At 40.7% G+C, this 20,094-nt stretch overlaps 1 protein-coding gene across 1 annotated transcript in view; it reads right to left on the bottom strand.

The window, feature by feature from the left end:
• Nucleotides 1–16,685, bottom strand: part of tex264a (testis expressed 264, ER-phagy receptor a) — a 68,063-nt gene extending 51,378 nt beyond the window's left edge. Inside the window, exons 1-2 of the mRNA XM_070841521.1 lie at nt 16,191–16,685; nt 4,347–4,568 (exon numbers count right to left, since the gene is read on the bottom strand). Coding sequence (XP_070697622.1) covers nt 4,347–4,568; nt 16,191–16,448 — 480 coding nt within the window. The 5' untranslated portion in view covers nt 16,449–16,685. The remainder of the gene's footprint in view (nt 1–4,346; nt 4,569–16,190) is intronic.
• Between the last annotated feature and the right edge of the window lie 3,409 nt (nt 16,686–20,094).

Below are 20,094 nucleotides of genomic sequence, written 5' to 3'. Positions count from 1 at the left end.
ATTACCAAGGTCTCAGGCATTCAGCTGATAACACAAATCCATTGATACCCTCTGATTATTAACAGCATGTTACAAACATCAGGATTAACCACAGTGAACACCCATCACCTGTTTTAGATATTCTAAGCTACAATTATACCTCATTGTGTGCGTGTGTGTGTGTGTGTGTGTGTGTATTAGTTTATGTGTTGTGCATTGAAGAGATAAGGCAAAGTAAGCTGGTGTGGAGATGACACTGTTGGACCGGAAAGAAAGCGTTCATGTGAAAAAGAGCAGGTATGCACTTAACCTGCTCTCTGATAACTGAAGCGCCACAGGGGGGCCAGGAGGTGCGTCTGAGTGTCTGAGAAAACACTTTCACATTGACATCTGGGCACAGGGCCAGACTGTAAGCCCACTTCACCAGTCTGACCTCCACCACTGGTTCACTTAATGTGACAGAGAATTTCAAGGCTTAAAGCTGCGCTGCTAAATATCTTTATATGAACAATTGGTCAAATGACAATGAGTAATGGTGAAGGGTGTCACTCGTAGAGACAAACCCATAAAGACTGCAGCTCTGTAATCCGGAGACACAGAATCCAGTAGTAATTCCTGGTGATTCTGGGTGCATTTTGTTGGTCCACTTCTTTACAGTTTTGATTCAGTCACACCATTCTCATCAGCCTTGTTTTCAGCTGCAGCAGGCGCATAAGCTGCGACAAAGTTAGTATCTGGTGAACATAGTGGTATCATAGTATATCAGCCGAATAGTCAGATATTTCCCTCAGGGGTTGTTGAAGACCAAGAAAGAGCCCCAAAAAAGAGAATACTGGACAAAGAGTTAACATGAGGTCTAAAGCTTAACTTTGATTGAATGATAACGTTACTCTGCAGCAACTGTTCGCTAAGACATATCTACTCCATTAGGTATATCTACTTTATAGGATAATAGTATTATATTACAATGTTGCTGCTTTTCGAGAGTGTCTAAAACTCCCATACTGGGATTCCCGAGTGAAATGGGATAAACAGGTGGGTCATAATGTTGGAAGGACTTTAATTATAACATTGAAAAGTGGGCGTGTCATACACTGACGAAATAACAGTATCCTTCCACCGGACAGTGATAGACGATGCTCCATGTATTTTCTGAAGCAGTCCATGATGATGATGATGATGATGATGCGCCTTTCTTGCGCATAATCTGCAGCTGTCACAGATATAAATTTTATTCAGAGTGAATAAAGTCTGGCCAGCTGGCCTGTAACTACGGTATTTTGGGGAAACGGAACAAGGTACAAGGGAGATACATAGACATACCATGCTGTTGCTAGCTGGCTGGCTAATAAATCTTAGCTCTGTGCTGTTAAAAGTTTCAAACTGATTGACAGGTGGATATGATGATGACAATGTAAGAATACAAAGAAATAGATTTTTTTTTTAAGAGGGATGGCATATATCATTAAAGTGGTGCACAATGTTATTTAATATCATTTCATCTGAACTTCACGTAAAATCTGCTGGATATTTAGTCGATACCGAGTACAAAGCCACGTCACACGAGTCTCTCACTCCTTTCAAAATCCATCATAGTACAAACCTCCTCAATTAATCATACATACAGTATATAGGCACACATTTCTAGCACATTCACATACCATCCTCTAACCAAGCCTCAGTAAACCACGCTCCATTATTCATTAGCCTCGCTGTAGCTGGTATGCATAGTGCACTCCCCACTCCACAACTCAAACTGGATGCTAGTGTGTTATTAGCGCATCTGCTGTACAAGAGCAACTCCTTAACGACCTGTCACAGCATTCAGGTCAACTGATGGACCACGACAAGCACTTGTGCCTTATGGCGTGCAAGTGTGAGGCAGTAAAAACTGACACTTTCTCTACAGTGACATCAGCTAGCTTGACAACCAGAGCTGCATGCTCACAAAAGATGCACACCGACACTGACCGTGCTTATGTAACAGCACTAGAGCCTAAAAGGGAATACTACTAAATTTTAACATGGAGAGATGCTTTTCCTTCAGACCGTTTAGTCTATGTCAGTGCACATGTTAAGTGTGTCCTGCTCTCTGATGTGTGGTGTTATAGTGTGCATAGTGCCGCAGAGACCAAAATGCAAAAAATATGAGAACCCTGATAAATGATGATAAGCTGACCAGACAGAGGTTCTTTGAGGATTAGGATTTGTAGATCAGGACTGATATTGCTACTGTAGCCTAAATGTGTAAAACAAAAAGTATATATCTGTAAAAAAAAAAAAATGATTCAACTTCTTTACTCAAGTAAAAGTAAAAAAGTGCTGACTCTCAAACATTATATAAAGTATAAAAGTAAAAAGGTACATTTCTTACATTTCTCTTAAGTTAGGCCATCGATGGGGAATGTCCTGCTTCTCTAAATCTGCTCTGTCAGCAATGTTGGCTTGTTCAGTTTCATCCATGTCGCTACTGGTTCTCCCTGCATGAAAATCAGTTTCAAAAGACGCATTTTCTCCACTGTCAAGTCTCCTTCTCTTGTTTGTTTTGTCTTGTAATTGTCATTATGTCATTATGCACTGATGTATACATCAACATATTGTCTTTTCTATGCATCATTGTCCCATCTATTTTAGGTTTACATCAATTTAGAAACTGCACTATGATGCCAAATTAGCACAAAAAAAAAAAGACAATAGACAATACCCCTCAAATGCATTACAAGTAACAAGCCTGTTTTGAAAATGTAAGGGGAAGAATACACATATATTTGTGTTAAAATGTAAAAAGTTGAAATAGTCAAGTATAATACCTGAAAACTCTACTTAAGTACAGTAACAAAGTATTTTTACTTTGTTACTTTCCACCTCTGCTCTTAGCAAGGAAGCAACAAACACAACCATTAGTAGTGTTTGTTGGGTGGGAAGCCAGTGTGGGATCAGCGGCAACTGCTACTGGTTGGTCGAGCTGCCTGGCTGTAGGGAAGTGATATCACCCCCAGGGCAGGAGAAAAGAAGCAGCTGGTGACTACATGTCTCAGGGGAAACACATGGCAGAGAATTTGCCAATCCAAACTGGGAGACTAAGGACAGCGTAGATGTTCATTTTCAAGCTCATCCAATATATATATCGCTTGTGTTTTTAAAACAAATGAACGCATCCAAACTTTGTCATCAGTGCCAAGAATAATAACAAGGAGAACTAAAGCTTTGGGACAAGGCCAGGATGAAAGTCAACAATGCAACCAACTGAGACCTTTCAGAAATGGTCTGCCTACGACACACAGGCTATCTTTAGCATGGCTTTGATATGCCTGCGGAGCTGGATGTAGCCAATGAATGATCCCATTGGTGGGGTCCTTGCCCCCTTTACTTTCCTGTGCTCAACACAACACAACACAACAACAGATGGAGGTCTCAACTCAGTAAAGCACGACTTCTGTGGCATAAAAGCACCGTCACATGCTGATGTAGCATTGGGTTTTTGCAGGCAATTCAAAAACTTTAATTTACTGATAATACACATATATTATACTAATGAATTTCAGCACTCAAATGTGACCCCTCTTGCCACCTCGCAGTTCTGTGTGAACACCCTGCGTGCCACTGTCATGAATATGACAACATTTGTTCCACCCACAAAAGGTGAATGTGAAAAAAGTCCAGCCTATTTCCTCAACATAATGGTACATTTTCTGAGTAGGAAGTGGTTCCTTTTTACATCCTGTGGAGAGACATAAGCTTAAATAAACAGATGGACAGACATGCAAGCACGCACGTGCACACACTCACACACAAGCACACATGGAGCATTATTCATGCAATGGGATGGCCCTAAATGAATCCATGTGTGTAAATGTCATCAGTAAATGTCAATAGCTTTTTGAGGCCTGTCCTGAGGACATGGAGCCCAGCATATGGGCCGCGGGACTCAGACGTACCTTCATTTCCTACTCCTTCATCTATTCTTAATCTACTTTAAAGACCTCATCTGCTCATGTGATGAATTAAACAACACATGAGTGAGGGTCTTTTGACAAGTGGGAAGCAGAAAAGAGGACAGATAAGTCATAAGAGGATTGCCATCCACTGCAATAAAAGGACATACGGAAGAGAAAAGAAGAAAACTCCTGTCATACTTTTTTATATGATGAAACACACTTGGGAGAGGGGGAACACTGGAGACATGTTCACACCTTTACACCTGTGTTTCTCAGGGATCTTTTTTCAATAAGAGTAGGGATAAATCCTGTTTACTAACTGCAGCTTAAACTAATTTAAGATACTATGTGTTTAGAAGAGCCTTAGAGTGACTACAGCCATTGCAGATATGTCCACATTGTGCCAATATACAGTGATATTGTCCGTACCTCAATGTAGGAAGCGAGTCTGGGGTAGACTCTGTAAGGTCCCAGCACGTAAGACAGGGAGGTGGTGCAGGGGAAGCTGGTGGTTACAGCGTGGCTCACTTCAGGTAGGGAGAACACCTTGAAGCCAAACTTTTCATACAACTTCTGTACTTCCTCATCTGGCTTCTCTTTGCCCTCACACAGGACACTGCCCACCACGTAGCGACACTTCTCTGATGGCCTCTGAGGGGACAGAAAGAGGGGAAAATTCAATTAATTCAATTCAATTTATTTTGTATAGCCCAATATCACAACAGAGTTGTCTCACAGTGCTTTACAAAGTTCACTGAAATAAACAAGAAGTGTAAGCGAACAAACAATCTAATAAAGAGTCCAGCAGTCGATGAGGACAGTGGATCAGTCCGATGGATCAGTCCAAGGCATCACCTGCCCCTTATGACACTCCTTCTTTGGGAAGGAAAAACTCAAAAAACCCAGTGGGAAAAGATAAACCTCCGGGAGCACCACAACGAAGGAGAGATCCAGCTCCCAAGGACGGACAGGCTGTAGCCTCTATATTTCAGTGAGACACACCACACCAGAAGAAACTCATATTTATACAACCATTATGCACACATCAAGGTCTGCTGGATGAAAAATGTGACATTTCCCTTGCAGTTATTGAGTTCATGTAGTTATATCACACTGTAGCACGTTTCTGACGGACATATTAGTATTGATTACAATAGGTCTTTAAAGCGGGAGAAGGAGAGGGAGGCCCAGGGAATCTTGGGAGGACGTGACCAGTGTGGGACTGATGCGGTTAATGCTACATCAGCACATGTGTGTGGAGCAAAAATAAAAGATGTATGATGATGCATAATCTGAAGTGTCACTGAACAGAGGCCCATCATCTCTCATGAGCATCATACAGCAGGGTCATATGTTCAGATTGTATCTGCGCTGAAAAGCATGATGGTCAAGTGTGCCAGAAATGGTCGCTCATTTTTTTTGCGCCATGTTCCGTGCAAACATTAAAAATATTATGAATAATAACTTTGGTTCGACAAGTGCACCCAAACACACATAACAAATATCTGGATTAAGGAAATATCAAACCAATCACACAAAAGTGCAATAATCTTACACAGAGATATATGACCAAAAAGAATTGTAACATTTGGAGGCTTAGCTTTACAGCAGCGCCCTTGGAACTAGCAGGGATTGTCTGTCTTGCCGGATGACACTTGACAAGAGCAGATACAAGCTGGCATGGGGGTTTGGTCTCCTTCACTACAAAGCGTCTCTGCCAACATAATATCTCTCACTATGCCCACATGTCTGTATGCAGACGAGAGAGAGACAGAAACCCAATCATTGGGAGAATTGTCAGTCAGAAGAGGATCTGACAGCGATTCTCCCACTCACATCTGTCTGCAGCCAGTGTTCAGTATGTCTGCAGAGCTTCAGATGGAGAGTGGGAGCTGTTGTTGTAGCGCCGTGCTGGCTTTTCTTTTTTGCATGTTTTTGTCAATTTTCTAAAAATCACATAGGTACACTTCACATTTCTGCACACATTTTCTAGATCTTGCCATAGTACATTAGATGCCCAAGTACAAGTTTCCCCAACTTCCAGGCAGCCGTGGGTGAGATAAAATTTATATTTTATAATTTATTTCATTTATCTATTTTTAAAATCATTTAGACGTGATAACTGCCAATGATACCCTGCTGTATGATACAACGTACAGATTATATGCAGAACAATAATATAGAGGGCCTCAGGACACCAGTCACATCATACATTACTGGTTTTCATCAGTATCTGTACACTATGAAACTCCACTCAGACACATTTGAGTAGCACGAGGTTGACACAAACAAAATCCAACACAATCTTCAGTGTGCCAGATTTCCCAAATTAAGTTTTGTCTCTCCAAGTTTATTTTTATGTACCAAGAACACCAGTGGTGTTTTGGAAAGCGGGATTAACAACCTTCCAAGTAAAAGAAGTAAGTAATTAAATGCAGTCTATGCATTTTGTAGTAAATGGGATAGAACACACAAAACTCCTGCCACGGTCCTTTCAAGAGTTGCTGCTGATTTCTGCTCTATGACAGTGGCGGTCTATGAAGGGCTGGCACTGAGGGGGCACAGATGGGAGCCAGCAACACTCATTTTCATGTCCCTGGCATCATCACATAATTATCACATCTAAACACTACAGCATTCTCTTCTTTTCCATCTTATTTCTCACATTCGTGGGTTATTTTTGACTGCGTTGTGCTGCTACTACACCGCGCTGTTCCCGCTGTCCTACTTTGTTCATACAGCAGCTTTCGTGCCATAATTCAGCATTCGTTGGCTGCCGGTGAGACTCCCTGGCTGAGATAAATCCATTCGATCACCCCACCCCTAACCCTCGGTGTCTCTTAATGTCTGCATCATGTGGGCCATAATAATGAGTGACAGTGCCTGTTCAACATGAGCAGATAATCTTTACCGTCACCTGACAGAGACCCTTGTCACCGTGTTCAACAGTGAGGTAGAGAACACAGATCACCTGCTTTCGACAGGGAATTATTCATTCAAGGCAGCATGAGCTATACTAGATATATTTACAATGAAGCAATGAGTCATTGCAAACAGTTAGCCACAATGGCTTTGTAAGCACTGCCGGAGTAAATCATTCTGGCTATGTGACAATGAAAACATCTATTTTAAAGCCTAGTCACATATTATATTGAAGAAATTGCATTAAAAAAAGCATGCTAGTGGAGTTAACGTTGTGAATAACATGACATCTATTTAGATAAAATCATTCAAGAATAAGAGACCAGGTGGAATAGCTGAAATCAATTCCATATAATAATCAATAGCCTGTTTCCCCCACAGGAACTTTTCAAAGAATCTTTTTTAAGAACTACGGAACCAGAGACTGGACTGCTGCAACTTGTGTACAGCATTAAATCATGAACACGGTAAAAAGGTACTGGTTGCATTTAATATAATTATCACAAGGGTGGAGATTTCTTAGCAGGCACAATGTATCCTAATTGATCTAAATCACCTGACCTTTCCTCTGGCTACTGGGTGGATTACCATGAAATTTGACACAGACATGAAATGTGATCTTTTCTGCAACCTTTAATTTTCACCGAGCACCATCATGTGCTCAAAATTTCAAAATGTATCCAGTACTTTATGTTTATGACTAATTATCTGCAAAACAAATGACATATCCCATCAGCCTTAGCTGTAATTTGTGTTTAGCGCATATTAACAAATGCATGCTAACACACTTACCTACAACGGTGGGCATGGTCAACCTTACTTACACCTGCTAAACACCATTACATTACATACGTTTTTGTGAGCACGCTAGCATGTAAACGTTAGCATTTACCTCAAAGTATATTAAATGTTTGCAAAATCACATAAAATAATCAAACAAAGAACAAAGAACTTTGTCTCAGTGTTACACATTAAAATGAATGACTCTTCATAGAGGTAAAAACATATACTGGAATAAATTGAAATAACTTGGAATCATTAATTCAGACAACACTGTTGTGACAATATTACTCTTTTGAGACAATACTATCACATCTCCCCCTATGCCATACTAAGACAATTGTTTAAGACCTTTGGCCTTCTTTTAACAGCTGAATTGTATTTTGTACAAGTTCTCATCTACATGGATTGATGTGCAGGGGTTGCTCTGCACCGCCCTCTTCCCTATACGAATGTATCAAATCTATAGCCTGTCAACAAGCTTTCCGTACAGAGCTACTCCTAGTCAACACTGGTGGTCTATGATAAGACACAACAATAGCCATTCAAACACAGAGGCTATAACAACCGTCCTCCCATGATCTTGCTTCAGTATCTTACCATCTCGCTATCTCTCTGCACTGATAGACTGGAGTGCGTTAGCCAAACCAGTAGTTCACTAATGATATCATTCAGGGCACTAGCTATCATTCACATCCCACACAGTGGCAAGAACAAACAGCAGCCCTGACTGCATTTCATCTCTGCTTCCCTCCAGATAACACACCCCAGAGACTACAGGCAATTAGGAAAGAGAAGAACACTACTCCATGTACTTGACTTGTCTTGTCTTCCACGCCGAAGTTGTTTTGTTGGTGCCTGAAATTTTACCACCACAAAAGGTAGAAATTCTCAGATGCTGTCCACGCTGGGCAGCGGCGCTCCAAAAGTCAGCCGCTGCCAAAGCTGTGTTTTGAAAGACAGCGTGCGATTCCATTTCTCTCAGGTAGCGGAGAAAAGCCGGCTGTGGCTTTTAAATGGCTGAGGTGAGAAGCAGAGCGTCAGATAATGGGAAGACTGTGGAGCTTTTACCTCTGCAACTGAGCGCTGACATATCATGTTTCTGTGTCAGGCTGAAGAAAACCAATTCAGTTAACAGTGACTTGGAAACTCCACTGAATGCACATTGAAGCCATCTGTAAGATTTGCAGAGATACTCAATTTCATCTGGATGCGTCTCTGCTGATTTCATGTGCAGCAAACATTCATTTCCTATACGTCCCCATGTGAGGCAAGCATGTTAAATCAGGAGAGAAAAAAAAGGCACGTACAGCCAATTTTGGTAGCCCTCATAGCTCAAGGGACTGCTAGATGGCTTCCTCTTCAGAAATGGTGCCATTCCCATTTCTACCTGACTCCCCTAAGCCGGGTCTCCAAGGACCTGTTGGGAGAGAATTTAATTTCAGCAGCAATTCTTTGCTTGAGGCTACAAGGACCTTTTTTATAGATGAGGGGTCTCAAACAATAAAAAGGTACGACTGATAGAGGTAATTCTTTATTAGCAGACATGTAATGAGGATTTACTCTTTTCATCTTTCCTCCTCTTGGCCCTGCATCACTTCCCTCCTGGCTAGCACCACTTAGGCCCCGTTCACAATTAGTCATTTCTGAAGTGTTAGCAGGTTAGGCAGGACAGACACCAACAAGGCAAGCAGCCAACACTGTGCCTGACTGTAACTTAAAGACAGGATCATAATGAGCATACCATACTCTGGCTGACCGAGGACCATCACCATGTTCATTAAAACACAACTGCCAAGCTGCCGTTTAACAACACGCGAAGCTAAATTAGCACAGTGGGAGCGATTAACATTGAAAGAGCACAGCATCAGCTCTCTCTTGAAACTACGTTTAAAAATCATTTAAAAAGCAAAATAGCAGCCCTCCTGTGAGGCAATTTTAAAGAATTTAATACATTTTCAATTCAAGAAATAAAAAGAAATGTAAAGCGTGATAGCAACACACTAGATTTCCTCCCTTTATGTTCTTGTTGGTAAACTGTGTTTACCATTATGTCAGAATGGAGTTAAGAGGTTGTGACTGAACATGGCTCCTTCACTGCACTGCGGTCAATAAATCTGCAAATCTGAATCCTCTCTGGACCTCTACGATGTCTTGTCTTCACATCAACGTCTGCAGCGAAGCATGACAAGCAGCAAATGCAGCATTCATAAAGAGCACACCAAGTTTGTGAAGAGCAATAACAGCCCCCCCCCCCAAAAGAAAAAACAAAAATCATATATCATTTGCAGTCCAACTGCATCCGATAAATGTATCGCACAAACAATACACATCACCGCCTTTGCTGGAAAGCTCTCTCTTTCCGTTCAGTGGTTAACAGTAACACTTCCTTTCTATATCTGGAGCACAGAGACAGATGGTGTTTAAGTCACGTCTGTGAGCAAGCAGAGAACCTGAAACATGGGGAGCAAGAAGAACAGAAGACTACGGGAGAAGCAATCTCTCAACAAGAGCTGTCTTTCGCCTCACTGTGTCGGAGCGATAACCTGTCTCAGCTGATTGGAAGCCATTCGACCCCCTACAGGCAGGAGAGGCAGCAGAGACAAAGTAGCCAGGAAGGAAATTGAAACTAATAGGGCTGCGCAGCACTGGGACCACAGGTATGCTGTGATGGGCTGTTTGCAGCTGAATTAATGGGGCAGCAATAGCAATGAGGGGGCGCAAACAAATGCAGTGAAAAACAAACCGATTTAGCAAAGAAACAGTGACGTTCATTTTACAGTTTGGGCTCAAACTGATCTGGTATTGAGAAACTTGAATGTCGTCTCTTGTAATGATGGTGAGAACAAATGTAAACAAAAAAACACAAACTTATTCAAACAACAAAGTTCAAAACATGAATATGTCCGCCTTTAGAATGGGGATCTCAAGCACTCAAATCACATTTTGCATCCACTGCAGTGATTAGGTGTGGCGTGGACCCCAGTGGCCCCTTGAGTCAGGAGCCAGTGGCAATCTTTTTTTCTGTCTCTCTCTCTTTCTCCAAGTGCAGCTCTGTGCCTTTAGGCTGTGCTCAGACTTAGCTGGTAATTACACATGGCATCCTGGGAGTTCTGGCATGTATAATTACTGGCGTGGATAAGCAGCCTGCTGGAGCAGAGGACACAGTTTTCCTTTGCCACAGTTGTTGTGCTGGTTCACCACTCCTTGGCCAGCTGGACACAGTGTGGCACTCCTCCAGCCAGATGTCACAGAGCAGGCAGATAATCTTCTCTAATAGCAGATATGAATGAATCGCAGGCTTACTTCCTCCTCTACAAATGTTCAACTCTCTTCCTCCACCTCCTTGCTCTCTGTAAACTGTCCTGATAAATGTTTGGCTGTGTAATCCAATACCTCGCGCATCATAACACAGGGTGAAAAGCCAATACATGTCACCGTATTGATGGCGCTGAAGATTTAAAGGCATTCCTCACCATCTTGTTTCACTGACTAATGGTGACATGTCAGCTTGTAGAGTAATATCTTCCTATCTGCACAGTTTGTGAAAACTGATCAAAATGGCATCCTAAAAATACACTCAACAGTTGTGTTCCGGCGTAAAAAAAAAAAGCAGTTCCCCATTTAATAGATCCTGTCTGGATTGCTGCCTTCTCATTTTGCAGCACCTCACTCACTGTAGAGATGTCCATAAAAATTAATGGGGTGCTTTACTATAGCGAGAGTGGGCATGTCCACAATCTTGCATAATATTGACTTGAAGACCTGTGGGACCAGACTTCAGAGTATCAGCGTATTTATTTCTCATTTTATATCCACCTTTAAAAGCGGTAACTCCTTGCCAGAAGCCCCCCTTTCATGTTGTTGCTGTCGACAGACAGACAAGCGGCAGTAAAATGCTAATAAATTTGACTGGGAGTGCAGCGATGCTCCGCGCTCTGATCTGAAATTCCGATTGATGAATTGGAGCACTGCGAGGCTCTCAAGGTGAGTCAGACTCCTACCAATTTAGACCTCTCTTCCAAGGCAGTTCCACACCTCGCCTCATCTCTCACTGCCACTCCCATATAGGTCTACACATGACACTTCATTTTCTCCCGCTTGTCATGGGGAGCCATGAGTGGGTTTGCTTCAGAAGCTGAAACAAAGTGGGAATTCAGCAGATCAGAGGATGAAAACAGCAGCTCTAGTTATGTCTCGATACAAAACAGAACATGTTATCAGTGTCAGAGTCATCTGCATCCGCCGTGCACTTCCACCAAGTGCGGGCAGCCTTTGATCATACCCACAACAGACAGCATGATGGTTAAATAAATGGTCTATCCATAAATTTGTACTACCCACTATGTCTATCCAGACAATGAAATTACATTTATGTTTGACTTCCTCACTCTCTGGTGGTTTATTGTTCATCACACACACAGACACACACACATACACACTTACACACACACACACACATACACACTCACTGGCCTGAGCTTTTACTGCTGCCCACTCTTATTAATGAATTCTTGCTCTGGAGATCCCTTGCAGACAGGCAGCTTGCCTGTGGATTTTTTACTCTTTTTTTTTTTTTACTCACATTCTGCAACACAACAAAGGGATACAACTCTGGGTTTCAATGATTTAGTCTGTACTTTATCCAGTGTGGAACTTGTTCAATGCTTGTGTCAGAGCCCCATTACAGCAGAGCCTGAGGCAATTCTGCCTTGAATGCTTAGGTAAGTTTTTAGTGTAACCTCCAGTGTTGTGGGTCACTGTCCACTTGACTGACTGCTGTGAGCCAAACTGCTAAACTGTTCAATCCCTCAGGCCTTCGTGATAATAAGTTATGGCAATTATAAGCATACATGCAAACACACACACGCATGGATGGACATACGCAAGCAAGAGGCATCAAGAAGAGCAACTAGATTTAGTGCTAATTGGTGCTGCCTCAAGTGCCTCTGCCGAGGGAGGTGAGGATGTCAGCCGCCCTACCCGTCATTACTAGTGCACACCAGTATTGGCACAACTGTCCACAGCTGTCCAAAGAGCCGTCTGATCTGACAAATTAACAGTAGATTTAGCCACAATAACAGAAGCCTGCTCCTTTCACATTCCGTTATAAATCTGATATGCTGGCGTAGTTAGTTTTGAATGCTGATCCTCAGGACATGTAGTCCTGCTGGCTTTCATCATAGTCATTAAACAGGGACCATATTACAACTCAAATGCAAGGTGAATGCAAATGACAGCAATTTGTTGAAAGCCACTGGAGGAGTGAAAAGCACTGGAGTGGTGTCACACTGACCGATTCCTGAAGAGTCACTTGTGTAGGTTTGAAATCCCATTTTATTTTAATGTGATGAAATTCGTTTTTTGACTGAATGAATTATAACAGCATGAGTCACACTACTTTTGCCATGGTAATAAATTAAGTATAAAGATCAGTGGGGTTTTGAGGAGGCGCCTATTCCCCACACAACTTAATTGTAATGTCAACACTGCCATCTAGTGGCTGAGGTGAGCAACAGGCTTCCAATGAACCAATGAACTAAATAGGGTGGATAACTGTAGGGTACTCATTCATTAACAGTATTTTCTAAATAAATACGCAAATGCAACAAGCCATCAACTTAATGGAGAGATGCTAGAACAGTTTTAGTGGTTTATGAGTACTTCCACGTCCCCTCTAAATTTAATTACTCTCACTTAAAGAAGCTGATAGCAGCTACAACTGCATCTATAAGACCTGGTGTGCTCAAGACAATAGAGACACACTATGTATTCCATTCCTACATCTAGAACATAAACCAGCCTATGGAATTAATTGAAATTTTGCATTAAAATCTAACTCTGGAAGAATGACTATGAATACACAAACAATCAACACATTAACATGGAATTTTAAATATCAAATTTTCCTCTAAGAAATCCTGACAAGAACATTTTGGATCATTCTGAACAGGGGAGTTGACCGGTTTGTATCGTTATTGCAAGCTTTATTGAACACTTTAGAAGAACTTGGGGGCATGCTGGCACAGTGAAGAGATGCTGTTGCTGCTCATATTGGATGCAGAGGTCAGACTAAGTATTGAGGTCAAGTCTAAACACAGCAAGTTGCAAAATCCATTGCAGATCCTGCACACATAGTAAGGAGAGTTGACCACCTAAGCCACTTAAAACATCTCAATAGGAACAGGATGGCTATATTTATTCTATAATCACTACATTAGAGTTTAGGGAATGAGTCACATAAAAACAAGTATTAGTATTCCATCCCAGTCAAAGTTCAGCCATATGGCCTCTCTCACATTTCTAGTTTACTTGTGTGGCAGGTTGTGAGTAATCAGACTGTTGGATTTGTAAACTAAGAACATTGAAAACAGCAAGCAGCTGTGATTACAGCCCTTTGTAGCTTCAGCGACAAAGGCCAGTCAAGCATTTAGAGCTTTATTGCTCCACCAGTTGCTCTAATTTGTTATTAAATGTAGAAATGTTTAAGTATGAGACTGACTAGGCTCTTCTCTGAATCAGTGGATAAAGTTTTTCCGACTGTTCCCACTTGTAGACGTCAGAAGCTGATTGAACAGTCACAGTTTGGGCGCCTCAACTTTGAATCTTCGAAGCTGAAAATTTCACTTTCACACTTTATCTATCTATGCTATTTTATCTCCACAAAGAAGAAGTCAGGGGTCCATACTATCTCCGATTATCGAAACAGACACAATCCCCAGAGCGGAGTCATCAGATCCGTGAAGAAATCTCTTTGCCCCGCAGAGGTTTCTGAATATCCTATAATGGTCCCTTATGATCCAGACCACAAACTCTGACACCAGCAGAAAAGTTATAAAAGCTCCTCAATGAGCTTCTTGCCACGACTTTCCACTGGCATGACTCACAGTCAGGGTTTCCACTAAAAGCCTTTACTTATAAAAAGGACAGCGTGCCTGAGAAACTGGCCCGGGTAAGCTGAAAGACAAACACAAAGTGCTGCCACAGTCTTTATTCCACAAAGGATAACTAAAGTATGACTTGGCTCAGTAGCTGGGCATCTCACTGTAAGAGTGACACCAAGTGATTTTATCTCAGGCACAGAAACCACAAAACACAATAGCTTGAATAATACTATCTAGCCTGTCCAGCACCATAGGCTATGTCCTCTGTCAGCTACTCAGACTGGGTTACTGTGCACTTTTGGCTGATGTACCAAAAGCCTCTATTTTGCCATACTGTTTTTCACCCGACCAAAGCAGACTCAGCCCTGAAATGTCAGCAAAACTGACACAATATAAGCTAGTCAAAGAGCAAACCACACTGTACAGTTCATTTTATTGTTATGTCATGGAATAAGCTATAAATAGGCTACATTCTGCCTCTGTGAAATTTTATACCACTGCCAACCATATGTGTGTGTACTTTTCCCGTATCAGCTGGGAACTCAATAAACATTCCCGTCTAACAAGCAGCTGTTGTGCAGACATTTCTTGTTGACTAAATACACAACTCGTGATAGACGGCAGAATGCGAAATAAAAGCAGGGGACAACCACAGATCTCAGCTGAGGAATGACCCATTTATACAAAATTCGGTTTTGGATCAGGACGAGACAGGGAGATTCATTGCTTGCATCTGGATTTGTAAAGTGTAAATTTTTTTTTTAAATATTTAGACAAGATTATATGAGATACGTTTTCAGACATCCATGGCCTCACTTCAGACGCATGGAGAGGCTGCGTTCGCCCCTCTAGTTTGGAGTGTGGTTACCCTCTTTGAGTCAGAAGCAGACAAATGCTGAAGCGCCCTGGAACCACAGATGAGAGGGAAAAAATATCAAATGTGCAACGTGGCATTGAACAGTTGACTGGTTTCATCATTCAGGCCCAGTTCCTTCAAAAGGCTGCTTGTACAGTTAACCCCTTGAGCCAAACATGCTGAACTAAGCTGAATTACACCTGGTTACACTGTACATTACACCTCCACGTCATATCTACAAGAGCTTCAGACATACTGTAAAGCCTCATTCAATTTCATGCAGTTATTAAATCAGTTAGTTCACAGACGTCATTTTAATCAGCAACAGTTTTGATGGTCATTTAGACATTTGAGTCAAATTTAAAGCAAAACATCTGCTGGTTTCAGCTTTCAGTAATCATTTTCTTTGTCATATATGACAGTATATGGATTTTTTCAACTGTTGTTTGGACAAAAGAAGTGATTTAAAGATGCCACCTTGGACTGTGGGAGATTGCGAAGGGACCTTTCGTAGCCCCTATTTGCAGAACACTTTTATTTCATATTACTTTCAAAGACCTCAAGTTAGGAAAGTCATTGAGCGCACCACATACACAATCATTAGATACACACTGAAGTGGTGTAAGTCTAAGTTTTAAATACAGAATATCAACCCTTCTGTGTGACCTTTAAAGGTTTGTCCAGGTCAGCAAAAGCACACCTCTCACTCACTGTAACATCTTATCAGGAAACAAAGTACAGTGAGTGTTGTGGTTATCTCATGAGGTCAAGTGTGCTTCAGGGCTGTGTGGCTCAGACCAACACACCACGTGCTGAGTCCTGGGGACTCACCTGCTTGGGGTCATCGTAGAAGACAGCGATGGTGCTCAGCTTTGGCCCGAGGCTGCAGATCTCTGTGTAGGCTGCCCCGCACTCCTTGTATGATCCCTCTTTGAATTTGTAAGCAATAGTGACATTTCGGATAGGAGGTGGCCCGGTCTTTATAATCACGTCTGACAGGAGTCCCGAGAGCAGCAGGAAGCCCCCCACTGTCACAATCAAACACACCAGGAGCACGACAATGAAGAGCACCAGAATTAAATCAGACATGGTTTCTCGGAGCCGTAACGTTACAGCTAAAATAGTCAATGCAATTTGCACAAATCAGTCGAGCCTAAACGTCCTCCCCCGGGTCACACACACCGAGGCTGTGGTCCAGCAGGTTCAAACGACTACGCACAAAACGTGGCTCTTCACAAAAACGGTGTTAAATTAGTTTTTCTCAGTCGCGATAACCCGACACGAAAGACAAAACACTCGTTGAAGTTGACAGGAAAGACAGTTTGTTTATGGTATTTCCCCAAACAGTGGAACACGCTTCCTGGTTAGACCATTCCCGCATGCAGAGGAGGGGGGGGTGAGTGTGTGTTTTTACACAAGTTCTGCGTATATATTAATCACTGCATCAAAATATTAAATCTACATATAATTAATATATGTTAATATTTATTACTCGTCTTGATTGATACAAACCTTAGTTTGTGACCACAGCATACGCATTAATGGCAAAGTCACCCCCTCTTTTTATTAGTATGGTTCAGCCCAGAAGGCTGATGATAAGTGCTGCAACAAAAAAGCGTTGATTTTCCGTCTTTTCATTGAAATATTTAGTTTTTTCACTGATTCCCGTGCTCAGGAAATGATGTGAAGGACTTATTTAAAGAATGTCGGCGCTGCCAGACAGTTGTCAGTGCAGTTTTTAGGGACTGAGCAGTGAAAACATTAAAGATTTTGTTCAACCAGCATTTGCAAAGTCCTGCTGACGTCAAGTTGATCAATCTATGGAGATTCACTGAGGACAAAATATGACACGAAATAGGAACAAACCTGAGCAGAATCAATGGATTTGAATGTGCGGAGCCAGATTTGACAGATTAGAGCAAGTTTGAGGGCAAGTAAGGACAGAATCAGTGGTTTGACATCCTTTCACACAGTTACATCAGCACATATATTTTCTATATATTATATTTTTTCATATAGTGTATTGGAAGTATTTTTATTTTTATTTCATATTTATCGTCTTTGAATTGCAGTTCTTGTTTTTTTTTCTACTAACATCTCAATTATTGATGTTATGCACCAACATAACAAGGTCAGTTCCTTGTACTGTGAAAGCTCTGCAGAGAAACTGATTCTTATTCTGAAAACAACCAAATAAACTGATTGGTACTGTAGTGCTAATGGTAGTACCTTGCCTCACACAGCGGTGCCAAAATGGTTTACACTGTGTCTGAGGCAATGATTATATTGATTAATGGGACTTCGTGTAAAGTCCACCTCAATTGGGGCGCCACCTCGATAAATAAGGAAAAAGATAGCTGATTTAATTGATTCAGTCTCATAAAATACTAAATTAAATTATGATTAATAATATGATTAATAATTAACTTAATAACTAAAACCAAAATAAGATAAGATCAACTTTATTCATCCCGAAGGAAATTATTTTGCCAGAATACAAATACAAAAGTTGAAGCAGTATACACAATTACAGAAAGGAATTAAATAAGAATCCAAATAAGTATACAAAGTACAAAGTGTCTAAGTGTGTAAAGAGTGTAAAGTACTAAGTACTAAGTACTTTCTAAGTGAAATGCAGAGAAATTGAAGAAAGTGCCTAACAAATTAAATAAAATAAGTACAAAATGTAAACAAGAAGCAGATAAAAATAAAAAATGACCAAAATGACCATATTGACAGTCCTGATCATCATGTGATTCATTTGAATATGGTATTTCATGCCAGACATAGAAGGTGAACTGTAAAGTGGAGGCTTGTTCATTGATCACTTTGGGGCACCACATTTTCAATAATTATCCTTGTTTGTTTTCAGTTTTGGTCATCTTTTATTTAATCTATTTTAAATGTATGTGCGTTTGGAACAACAAAGCTTTCAGTGGATTTGCTTTGGATCAGGTACAAAATGTTTTGCCCATGAAGACCTCCATTATGTAGTTCTTATGGCTAACATTTTAGCAAACAATCACCTTTTTACAAATCATATTTGACAAATCCAAGTCTTGTTATTCATGCTCCTGTTAGCTGTGTTTCTCTCTCCACCAACCCATGAGGGTTTGAGTTAGGTGTTAATTCTCTGTGACTGCAGCTTGTTCACATTACATTTGATTCAGTGTTAACATATAGAATATAGATAATATAATAGATAGATGTTTAACTGAGAGCAGAGTAGAACCAAAGATACTGAGGCCTTGTCCAATAACTGGGACTCAAAAAGACCAAAGGGCAATACTGTGAAAAATGGACATTGTATGACATGAGCACCATCATCTTAACATCATATACGACAATTTATGCTAGCCGAGACAAGGCAATGGTACTGTATTAGTATAGTGAATCACTAGCAGTGAGATCATTCTCACGCCCACATGCACAGTGACATTTCAATAGCCTGAGGCATCATATTATCTGACTGAGACACTTCCACCGACAATCCAGAAATTTACAAATTTGGAAAAGTGGGGTCACATTTTGACCTGATTGCATCAGGATTCTGCCCTCACAAATCTGTGCATCCTCATCCCTCAACTGTTCACCGATTGAGCTGTATTTGTTTTGTCCTCCCACAATAGTTTTAGCAATAATAAACTTCCATACAACTGTCCAGTCACACTTGAGGAGGATGATGTTTTCTTTATGGCTTGATCCCCAAAAAACCAACATCAGAGCTCAGCAACATTTAGAATATGCTGGGATATTTAAAAAAAAAAATCAAACCTACTTGAAGGGACAAAAAGGAATTCATGTGCTTTTTGTAAAATATTGTACAGCCCAGTTTTAATTTGTGAATTTAAACAAATCTGTTTTTGAAGGTGAACAGCAGAGAGACAGGTTTAAGTGGTCAGTCTTCTGGAGACAAAACTGAGTAATGGAAAAACTTACTAGTTTAGGGAGACAGTGGTTTGGATATGTTGACTTTAGTGTCCAAATGGCTTGGAATAGTACGTGTTAATGCTGTTCATGGTTTTTTTTTCCTTCAGCACCCAAGTAGTTTACTTCTTTAATTTCACCATCTCCTTACCAGGAATTATTGAGGGGGCAGATGTGACTGAGTGACCAAGACCATTACCCATTTGATTGAAACAGAAAAGGTATTTGTAATACCTTTTGACTTGCTTTCCTTCTTTAAAAAAAAAAAAAGGCTACATAAAAGAATAATGAAAAGAGATGCTTCTGTTCATTGAAATGGAAAGTTATGAGTCTCTTACTTTAGAAAATAGGAAAAAAAGTGTACCATGAGGCCATTTATAACCTGGTGAAAATCAGTCCAATACTTTAACCCCATGATGTTGTGCAAATACAATTATGAGTTTTCTGCAAACTACTACAAGTAACTACTTAACTAAAGCAATAAATTAAAAATTCTTGTCTGGATGTTCCTTTTTTTTTAAAATCACCAGTCTAATTCATTATAATTTAATGCAAATACTTTTTTCGAATTTCAAGTTTTTATGTGCAAGAGGTTAAATTCATCTTTCAAATCCTATTTTGAAATGTTTCTCTCTCATGTCTCCAGGACCTCAGGGTATCAGAAAGATTGCTTGCCTTAACACTAATCAGTGAACAAAGATCTCAGTGTTCAGTCTGTGTACTGTGGTGTTCTTTTCCCAAACATTCTGAATGACAAAAGATACTTACATCCTTACTTGCCATCAAGTATATACTTAAAATCAAACAT

The sequence above is a fragment of the Pempheris klunzingeri genome, chromosome 2 (genome assembly GCF_042242105.1).
Source record: "Pempheris klunzingeri isolate RE-2024b chromosome 2, fPemKlu1.hap1, whole genome shotgun sequence".
NCBI lineage: Eukaryota > Metazoa > Chordata > Actinopteri > Acropomatiformes > Pempheridae > Pempheris > Pempheris klunzingeri.
The sequence above is the reverse complement of the archived record's forward strand: the minus strand, read 5'-3'. Positions and strand labels throughout refer to the sequence as shown.